At 42.0% G+C, this 11,060-nt stretch overlaps 2 protein-coding genes across 2 annotated transcripts; both read right to left on the bottom strand.

Annotated features, from left to right (window-relative positions):
- Positions 1-1,816: 1,816 nt before the first annotated feature.
- On the bottom strand, positions 1,817-6,595 carry LOC143885758 (malonyl-coenzyme:anthocyanin 5-O-glucoside-6'''-O-malonyltransferase-like). Its single transcript, XM_077389829.1, has 3 exons — positions 6,542-6,595; positions 4,631-4,811; positions 1,817-2,886 (listed from the first exon to the last, which is right to left on the bottom strand). The coding sequence occupies exons 1-3, from the start codon at positions 6,593-6,595 to the stop codon at positions 1,817-1,819; spliced, it is 1,305 nt and encodes a 434-aa protein (XP_077245944.1).
- Positions 6,596-6,702: 107 nt separating this feature from the next.
- LOC143885759 (uncharacterized) lies at positions 6,703-7,455 on the bottom strand. The gene has a single exon (XM_077389830.1). The coding sequence runs from the start codon at positions 7,453-7,455 to the stop codon at positions 6,703-6,705; it is 753 nt and encodes a 250-aa protein (XP_077245945.1).
- Between the last annotated feature and the right edge of the window lie 3,605 nt (positions 7,456-11,060).

The following is an 11,060-nucleotide window of genomic DNA, read 5'->3' on the forward strand; positions in this document are numbered from 1 at the left end:
TGGAAGGCCCTTACATGGATAGGTTGTGTACCAAAAATGAGATAATGGAAAACCTGTAATTTTTAGTGTAGGCAAATAACAGGGAGTGGAAATACTAAAAACGGGGGTTGAAACATCATTTCCCTATATCAAATAATGAAATCTAACTTATATGGAAGTGCCTGAATTTATGGGTGCCAACTAGCTTACTAATAATAGGAAATACCATTTTCACACATATTGGATAGTATATGTCACGCCCGAACCAAATCACGACCCAGCGCGTGTGTTTTGTACCTGTGACCCTACATCGCAGGCATGCAAGGCTATTCAATCAAACAATGTTTAGCATTTCCACCCAAAATTGTTGCTCTTTTCCTAAAAATGAGATAATGGAAAACTTGTCATCTTTACGGTAGGCAAATAAAAGGGAGTGGAAATGCTAAAAAGAGGGGTTGAAATACCATTTCCTCATACATATGTGCGAGCAACAAAGGAGCAGAGTAACACAAGGAGTATGAGTGCTTAGCTTACTTAACTATAATATAGGGGTCCTTTTATAGAGTTGGAGTCCTTGGCAACTTAGGAAGCTTGCCTTTCTTGGAGATTTTTCTGGAGTCGGTTTCCATGTTTATCTGAACAATCCTCGAGTTTCCTTATCGAACTCGGTTTCTTTGTATATCCGTGCTTTTAGAAAAGTTGACCTGTAGAGGCTCGATGTCCTTTAGGTGCTCTCCCATTTGAGCAGAGGTGTTAGTCAAGGGATTGCAAAAAGACTTCATTACCCTTGTTTCATTATTAGTAAGTTCGGTCCCAAGGTCGGACTGGGTCCACATGTCATGTGTTTATAGGTGGGCAGATTTAACCCCTAACACTAATATATCTATGAAGCTATAGCATTTTTCTTTATCTTTCCAGTGAGGAGGATCAGTTTTTCATAAACTCAATCACACTGGATCTGGCCTCAGAAATCTAGTCCTGGATCATTTCCTTTTACAAAAGTCCCATAAGATAAATGCTACAGCTGATATTTGCCAACAAAGTAAGTGCATGTTTTTACAAAAACAAGGTAAAACAAAGTCTTTGCTACAACATGAAAACAACAATAAGATTGTGGATATCAAATCCTAAGCTTCATATTTAAGTACTGATGACGCCCAAAATCTGACTGCACGAACTAACTTCGCAGGACCTATAATCCTGTGATCACAGAAAAAGCGTCAGCGGGCCCGGAGTTGTGGCTCCGGACGGCCACTTCGACACTCAAGTCAGAGACGGGCAATCACAGATAATAGACGAGGAATGGGAGAGAACTAGGTCAAGTTACCAGACACGAGAAGAAGAGAGGGTGAGTTTTTTTCTTCTCCTGCTTGAGTGTGTAGTCCCCTTTTTATAGGGGTGGAGATCCATGATCTTAGAGATATCAATCATGCCTTTGGTTTCGCCTACGTGGAGTGTGATGGCGGGAGAATAAGATCGTGGAGGTATCAATCATATCTTAGATTTAAACCACGTGGAGCTTGATAGCTGGCGAATAAGTATGTGGAGATATGATTTTCGATGATTCTGGGCGAAAATCATGAGTGGAGATTTAGGCGGGACGTTTTGAATTCAAAGGCCGCATCTTATACGTAACGGCTGTCCGGATATTCTGCTTGGAGGCGGGATCCCCGCGATTGTATTTGGTTCCCTTGATCACTCGGTACCGCCCAAGGGAGAAGTGTTAGGGAGGTTCAATCAAAGTTCGTTACCGAGTGTCGCTGCAGGGACTGTGTCGATCCAACTGAGTAATGGAGAAGGCGTTTGACGTTCGATGCCGGATATACCGATTTTACACCTAACAAGTACAAACCTTGAGACCTTCCTCAAAGAGACTAGCAAACTGAACCATTTCATGCTTTGGTAGAACCACCCCAACCTCAAGCCCTCCTTCTTGATCCCTGCTCTCTGCAAGTGACATTGCACCCGTTCCCCCTATCGATATCACCTCCACCTTCTTCGGCCTACCCCATCCAAAATCAGTATCATAGACTCGAAATCTCGGCGAACCCGCCACCGATATGACCAACTCACCCGATAAAGATAAAAATTTCAGTATCCAAAGCTCTGCATCTTTCAAAACATTGTCCTCCATTCCACGAATCGCTCTCCTAATAGCCTCTAATCCCACTACCAACCTGTTCTCTCCACTCAAATCGCTCCCATTTGACTCAGCAAAACATGCCCCGATACAATTCCCTAAATATTCAGAACCCAAAGGTGGGTCTAAGCGGGCTCTGAAATCCATAGCAAGAACGAAATGGACTCGTTTTTCTCCCACTACCTTTCGAACTTTGACTAGGCAAATCCACACATAAGTGCAGGTTAGAACAAAGGACGAGTATTGGGAGGTTTCCCAACTCGGGTCAACTCGGGCCGAGACCCACTGCTTGAGACTCTCGAGGTCGGCCCGAGTTAGAACAAACATAGCCCGAACCATATCCTCGTCTTGAGTCTTCTTCACCTTCAATCCCTCCAAGCTCTTGTCCACTTTCACTTTTTCCATCTCTATGAAGAACTTTCTCTTGATCTCTTCGAGACCTTTAGCCACCGTCCTGTCGATGATCGGGAGCGATTTAATAAGCGATAGATCTCCGCCGGCCCTACAAATGGATGCCCAAGATTTCATGAAATGGATAGAGCTGCACCCATCTGCCCCTACATGGTGTAACGACATTCCTATACAAATCCCGGAGTTGGGGAATATGGTGACTTGCAAGGCTAGTAGGGGCATATTTTCGGGGTCGGGTGTGGGTAGAGGAGGGACTAGATGATGGAATTCTGTTACATCTCGAGGTAGGTTAGGGGTGAGTCGATGGAAATCAGCATCTGACTCGGCTATGGTTAATGGGACTGAGTCACCTAGGGCTGCACATTTAACCGCCTAAACCGATAAACCGAACCGAACCGGGCCTTTCGGTTTGGTTCGGTTCGGTTTTTTGTGGCCTCGGTTCGGTCACGGTTTCGGTTTTCCATAAACCGTTTGGATCGGTTCGGTCATGGTCTAGGAAAAATTTCAACCGGAAAAACCGAACCGAACCGATGGACCGATGGTATTTTTGCCATTTTTTTATTTTTTGTTATAAATCATATATATATATATATATATATATATATATATATATATATATATATATATATATATATATATATATATATATCAATTTTCTTTACTTGGCACGCCCAAATCTAATGTAATTAACTAGAAAGAGAAGAGACCGACCAAAATGGGTGGTTCCAAGTAAATAAATGGGCGGAAATATAACACCAAAGATCAAAAGAATAACTTAGGCAGCAATCCAACTCAAGGAAATCGGATAAACCGTGAACCGAACCGAACCGATCCGGTCAAGATCGGTTTGGTTCGGTTCGGTTTGACCCCCAAACGGTTCGGTTACGGTTTGGAAATAGCATTTGGACTGTGGGAGCCGAAGCCATGTCTGTGTGTGTGTGTGTGAGAGAGAGAGAGAGAGAGAGAGAGAGAGGACTTAATAAAAGTAAGGAGAAGGTGTGAGACTTACGGAAGAGAGGCAAACAATTAATATGGGAAAACAGTATTCATATGCTACGGGATATGCCATGTGATTTTTTTTGGGCAACGACAAATTCACACCCTCTTTAGGATAATTCGCACCACTTAAAAGGAGAGTAGTATCTTGCAGGGAAGTAACCTCAATTCCATATTGAACTTAGGTGGGGCCCAGTTAAAAATCATTACAAACCGTCTACGTACTTGTCTGTTTTGGAAAATAAATTATAACTACCCTTTTACCCTACAACCGGCTGCCCTAAGTATATTCAATCCAAGCTGTCTATTTACTTGCTCTCTCTGTATTCACTGACCGAAAGAGGCTAAGGATGAACCAAACCGTTGGATTAAGAGCTTTCATATATATATGAGCTAAATATGGTCGACCGAGGTTTCCAATTCAAGAAGTCAAAGAGCCAATAAAGACAAAAAAGATACTTAATTTATACTCTTTACGTATTCAGAAACGCTTCTCAACTGTCAGATACATATCAAAGAAAGTCAAGAATTTAAAATGAATGAAAAAGATGTACCCATAATGAGTGAAACAGTTCTCATGGAGGCTAAATAAATAAATAAATAGTTTCTTTGGGAGGGTCAGGAACGTTAGGAACTTTCGAAATGGGAGCTCGACCAACTGTCACGGGCCAAATATTTAAGCAACGGAATAACCCGTGCGGCGCCCCAACATGCACAAATGCTAGGGCAAGCCTTCTGATCGTGCAAGGCTTTAAGGCCCTACACGCCAACACCCCTTGATGCTTCAAATGTGCACACAAACTCTAAGCTGTTCAACAGGCTACTTGGCTCAGATCTTGACATGCGCTTCTAGATACCCACACTCATGATCAGCCTGCATCACGAGTACATCAAACATAAGGCCTTGGGGCCTAATGCAAAGTCCATCGAGTACGAGGCATGACGATGCCACGCACCAATCCGCCAAGCGCTGGGGCTTGGTCATCCAAGGAGCAAGATGCCCCATGGACTGATCTACAAGGTGTACACCTCGCGAAGGCAACCGAAGTTGCCCCGGCACGAACCAATGGAAGACCTAGAGAATGGCCTACCCACCAGACGTACCGCGGTGCAGAAGAGCAATTATAGTAGTAGCTGTTGTAATTATAGTAGTAGCTGTTGAAGTGAATATAGGAAATTGGTCTAAGTCTATTCCCATCCAATCCTTAAATTCTTCTATCCCGACCAAATCAAAGGGATCATTCTCTTGTTGGTATTCAAGTACCACGGGTGCCACCAAATCAATCTGAGAGGGAAATGAAACTGCAAGATTTGGGTGTCTATATTGTTGATTATATGTTCTAGTGGTGGGTTTTGAGGGAAAGGAAAATTGAGCTTCGCACGAGGTCCACGGAATTCAATTGCTTTTTTGTCATAAGCCCGAGCGGCATCTTCCACGGTGTCAAATGTGCCTAACCAGATTCGAACCGCTCAACGGGGGTCCCTAATCTCGGCAGCCCATGTACCCCACGGCCTCTATCGGACACCCCTATACTTCTTATTCGCCATGGTCCTACTATTTTCCGCTTTGGACATGAAACAATTGCACCCCAAACAACCATTGATACCACAATATTGACAAGTAGGAATAGATGAAAGACTAGTTTCTTTTAAAGTACAGCTCAAGCCATTCTCCTTCGGACGGAATTGGAATTGGAATTGGAATTGGAATGGGGTGTTTTTGGTGATGTCACGGCCGGAGATGACGTGGGTGAAGGCGGATACCATGATCTCCGCCTCTTGCTCACCGGAGAGCGGAAAAGGAGTGCTTGATGTCTCTCCTTGTGTTTGTGAAGCTTCTGACCTTTTGAGCCTGCTCTGTTTGGATGCCGGAGTTTTTTTACGCTTGGAGGCTAAAAAAATATTTACGCATGATAATTTCAACCCTGCCATATGGAGGTTTACATAATATGCATTTCCTCTATAGATCGAAGTGCTATGATCATCCTGTGGAAATAAATTTTTGGGTAAAACTAAGGAGAGGGATCACACCCATGATCCAGATTCTTAGGTTCCTTTCATTCGAAAGAAATCCCCTTTTTCTTCAGAAAGTTAATTTTCTTCCTATACTTTGTTGACTTCATCTAGAAACTTGACTTGAAACAAATAAAAGAGTAGAGAAGAAGCGAGCTGTGACTCCAACCATGAATAATTGTCAAAGAAACTCTTTTTAAAGCACAAAAAAAGACTGATTTATCCTTGATTTGAAAAAAAAGAAAAGAAATAAACTCTTTTTAAACATTATCTGCTTCTAAATCATGAGATTTTATATGGTTTAAGCCCTTATAGTTCCGTATTTTTTTAAAAGTACTGTACGGCCTTCACCATTGGATGATCCAAACCGTCCATTCGATGGGCCTTCCTATCCTCATAATTAATATATTTACATGATAAAAGATCATATCTGCAGTATTTTTATAATTTTTCTTTTTGACTCGGCAATGAATTCACCGCGCAATCATTTTCTTTCTCGTAATGAATGAATTGGTTTTTTTTGTTTTTTTTTTAAGTTGTACCAAAAAAATATATTTACGCATGATAATTCCCTGCCTTTGGAGGTTTACACAATATGCATTTCCTCTAATAGATCGAAGGGCTATGATCATCTTTTGGAAATATTTATTTTGGAACAACCTATTTATATTATGGCCCATCAAATGGACGGTTTGGATCATCCTATGGTGGAGGCCGTACAGTAGTTCTAGCAAGGGAGTATAAGTTTTAAACCACATAATTACACCGTGGACCAAAAATAATTTATATAACCTTTACACGACCACGAAAGTACACGCAATATCTTTCTAAGTAGTTTTGAGATATTTCTGGCTTCCATTCGTTCAATAAAGTGGGTTTTTGGACTTTGTTTGTTCTATTTTAATTTGTGGGGTCACAACGAGATCCATGACCCAATCACAACCGAAATTTCTTATTGATACAGAGACACTGGTGTCAGAAAGGGCAAAAAGGTTTTTCTACCTCATTTTTCAAGATTTGTTCGTACTCTGCACTAAAGTCCAAGACTACCCGCATAGCGTAAGAGTTTGGAATCTTTATCTACATGCAGTCTAAAATAAACAAGTAAACAACTTGTCATGGAGGGTGATGGACCGTTGAGAAATTAAAAAATGGAAGCTCTGTCATGGGGGTGGAAAGCCCATTCCAGTACTACAACTAGTAGTTGTTGTTGCAGTAGTAAAAGTAGTAGTAGTAGTGAATATAAGAAATTTGTCCACTTCTGTTCTCATCCAATCCTCAAATTCATCTCTCTCAGGAAACTCATTTTCTATTTGGCTTTCAAGTATTACTGGTGCCGGCGCCACTGGTTCTGGCACCGGAAAGTCAATTTGAATAGGAAAAGATACTTCAAGATTTGGATGTTCATTAGGCAATGTCTGATTATACAATTCTTGTGGTGGGTTTTCAGGGAAAGGAAAATTGAGCTTTGCATGTGGCCTACGGAATTCAATCGCGGCATTGTCATAAGCCCTAGCGGCATCTTCTGCGGTGTCAAATGTGCCCAACCAAACTCCCACTGCTCTTCGGGGGTCTCTAATCTCGGCAGCCCATTTGCCCCACGGCCTCCGTCGAACGCCCCGATACTTCTTCTTCTTATTTTCCTCTTGGGCTGTGAAAAGATGGCACCCCAAGCAACCATTTATACCACATTGTTCACATGTCTTGGCTACGACGGGAAGTGGCAAAAGACAAGTAGAACTTCCGGCATTATTGGCGCCGGAGATGACCCGGGTGAAGGCAGATACCATGATCTCTGCTTCACGCTTGCTGGAGATTGGAAAGGGGGAGTTTGATGTTTCCCCTTGTGTTTCTGAAGATTTTGATCTTTTGAGCCTTTTGGAGGCTGATTTTGCTTTGCCTTTTACTTCCCTCATTGCTCTCTTTCTTTTTTATGTTGGAGAGAGTGAGGTGTTCTTATGTTGGAGAGCGAGGTATTGGGGTGGGATAATGAGGGGTATTTATAAGTAGAGAGTGCTTCGGCGTAGGATGACACCGCTTAGTTGGCACTTGGGGACTGCTTACTTGGCCCTTTGAATTTTTGGTCTTACACCGCTTAGTTGGCACTTGGGGACTGCTTACTTGGCCCTTTGAATTTTTGGTCTTACACCGCTTAGTTGGCACTTGGGGACTGCTTAGTTGGCCCTTTGAATTCTTTGTCTTAGTAACCTGTTCCTTTGGTGGGAGGATTATGTGAACAGGGGACCAAGGACGTGGTCCTTGACGTCATATTTTTGTCCCCCTCTTCTTCCCTGGGTAAGCCCCACTTCAGTGTATTTATGACTACACTTTAAGACTACAGATGGGTGATCCGAAGAAGAAAAAGGGGACCTTCGTGAACTTTTATAATTTCAAGGTCAATTGTACTCAAGGATTGGTGGACTGGTCCTTGTTTTCGAAAGGCAGAGCCTTCTTTAACTTTTATTTGGAAAAAAAGGGAAGTGATATTCTCTGCCCCCTCCCCCCCCCCCCCCCCCCCATGACAAATAAAATTCTAACTTTATCCATTAAGTTTTAAAAGCAGAGAAAAAGGGGGTGAATTTATTATAAGGAGTGTCATCCTACACACTACGAGGAAAAGCACTATTACCTACGTTCTTATTCCGGCGTTTTAGAAAAAACGGTTATATGCACAGACGTTCGTACATGGAACGACAGTGACGAATTATTCCCGGGCCCCGCCCAAAAAGAATATGCCTCGGGTATTTTACCAATGTTCCGTGAACGTCACTAAAACTGTTTAATTACCGACAGTTTTCTAAGGCCCTGTTCGTTTAAGATTATTGGACAGCTGATTGCAATTAGTGCAACTGATTGTGACAATCTCTAATTATAAAAATAATCTATTATAGCATAAGAGGAATATGATTGTGAGCTTGAAGCTCATATAAGCTATATGAGCTTGAGGGCCCAAACACATGTAGCCCCACATTGTTAGGATGATCCAAAGCTTTCATTTGAAAGGCCCTTACATAGATAGGATGTGTACAAAAAATCAGCTCTATTGGATCATCCTAACCCATCCAAAAGTGGAGGGCAAAATGGACAGACACCGTTTGCCACAAATTTGCCCATTTTTGCCCTCCGCTTTTGGAGAGGTTAGGATGATCCAATAGAGCTGATTTTTTGTTCACACCCTATCTATGATGGGGTCTTGTAAATGAATGGTTTGGATCACCACAAAAAATGTGGGACCCATGTGTTTGGGCCCTCAAGCTCATATAAGCTATATGAGCTTCAAGCTCATATAAGCTATATGAGCTTCAAGCTCACAATCGTTTTCCTTATAATTGTTAATTGTGTTCTGCTTCATCATTTTATAATAGATTATTTACATATCTTATAATGACGAAAATACCGTTTCATAAAAAATTACAGCTTTACAACCACTGTTGGCATACAAGCTTTGGCTAAAGATATTGGCCCTACCATGTTTTGATAAGTGCACAAACTTATCTTGTCTTTTCTGTTTTATGTCCACTGATGGCATGAACCCTTTGGCTAATAATATTAAATCCCTAATTTATGACGAGGAAGGTTAATATTTAATTGTCTTTAGAAAGTTAATTATCTTCCTAACATTTGTTGACTTCATTCCAAAAAAAAAAAAGGAAGAGAAGACCATAGATAAATGTCAAAGAAACTGTTTTTGAAGTGCGAAAAAGGAGGAATGACAGAATGAAGGGCGCCCTTTCAAAAATCAGTTTCAAGGGCGCTTCTGTTGGTTAATTTCGGCAAAGTCAACTCGGTTTCCGTGTTTTTAGGCGCCACCATAAATGCACTTTTGTAGAAATTAAGCAATAGGGGCACCCTTGAAGCTATTTTTGCAAGGGCGCTCTTCATTCTATCATTCCTTCAAAAAAATATTTACTTAGGGTGACGATAAATTCGCACTCCCGTACGTCTGTAGGATGATTTACACCCCTTTTAATGGGAACTTTGACCCTTTTTTACTGGTAAAAGGGGGTGCGAATTTATACTCAAGACCCAAAAAGACAAGAAAAGAAAAAAAACTTATTCTCTTTATTACGTATTCAGAAACGCATTGCAACATTCAGAAAAAATCAAATGAATGGAACTATGTTCCCATAAGTGAAACAGTTCTCATGCGGGCTAAAATAAATAAATAAATGGCATCTCACGGAGGATGATGGACCGTTAAGAAATTTAAAAATGGAAGCTCTGTCATGGAGGTGGAAAGACCATTCCAGTACTACAACTAGAACTAGTAGTTGTTACACTAGTTGCAGTAGTAAAAGTAGTAGTAGCAGTAGCAGTAGTAGTGAATATAAGAAATTCGTCCACTTCCGTTCTCATCCAATCCTCAAATTCATCTCTCTCAGGAAACTCATTTTCTATCTGGCTTTCAAGTATTACCGGTGCCGGCACCACTGGTTCTGGCACCGGAAAGTCAATCTGAAAAGGAAAAGATACTTCAATATTTGGATGTTCATTAGGCAATGTCTGATTATACAATTCTTGTGGTGGGTTTTCAGGGAAAGGAAAATTGAGCTTTGCACGTGGCCCACGGAATTCAATCGCGGCATTGTCATAAGCCCTAGCGGCATCTTCTGCGGTGTCAAATGTGCCCAACCAGACTCGTACCGCTCTTCGGGGGTCTCTAATCTCGGCAGCCCATTTGCCCCACGGCCTCTGTCGAACGCCCCGATACTTCTTCTTATTTTCCGCTTGGGCTGTGAACAGATGGCACCCCAAGCAACCATTTATACCACATTGTTCACAAGTCTCGGCTATGCCGGAAAATGGCAAAAGACTAGTAGATCTTCCGGCATTATCTCCGTCGGAGATTACCCGGGTGAAGGCAGATACCATGATCTCTGCTTCACGCTCGCTGGAGATTGGAAAGCGAGAGTATGATGTTTCCCCTTGTGTTTCTGAAGATTCTGATCTTTTGAGCCTTTTGGTGGTTGATTTTGATTTGCCTTTTCCTTTCCTCATTGCTCTCTTTCTTTCCTGTGTTGGAGAGAGTGAGGTATTCTTATGTTGGAGAGCGAGCTATTGGAATGGGGTAATGAGGGGTATTTATAAGTAGAGAGTGCTTCGGCGTAGGATGACACCGCTTTTTTGGCACTTGGGGACTGCTTAGTCGGCCCTTTGAATTTTTGGTCTTACACCGCTTAGTTGGCACTTGGGGACTGCTTAGTCGGCCCTTTGAATTTTTTTGTCTTAGTAACCTGTTCCTTTGGTGGGAGGATAATGTGAACTAGGGGACCAAGGACGCGGTCCTTGACGTCATATTTTTGTCCCCCTTTTCTTCCTTGGGTAAGCCCCACTTTAGTGTATTTATGACTACACTTTAAGACTACAGATGGGTGATCCCACGAAGAAAAAGAGGACCTTCGTGAACTTTTATAATTTCAAGGTCGATTCTACTCAAGGATTGGTGAATTGGTCCTTGTCTTCGAAAGGCGGAGCCTTCATTAACTTTTATTTGGAAAAAAAGGGAAGTGATATTCCCCGC

This window comes from Tasmannia lanceolata, unplaced genomic scaffold (assembly GCF_043159265.1).
Source record: "Tasmannia lanceolata isolate RefF3 unplaced genomic scaffold, GAP_Taslan_0.1 ptg000009l, whole genome shotgun sequence".
NCBI classification, from domain to species: domain Eukaryota; kingdom Viridiplantae; phylum Streptophyta; class Magnoliopsida; order Canellales; family Winteraceae; genus Tasmannia; species Tasmannia lanceolata.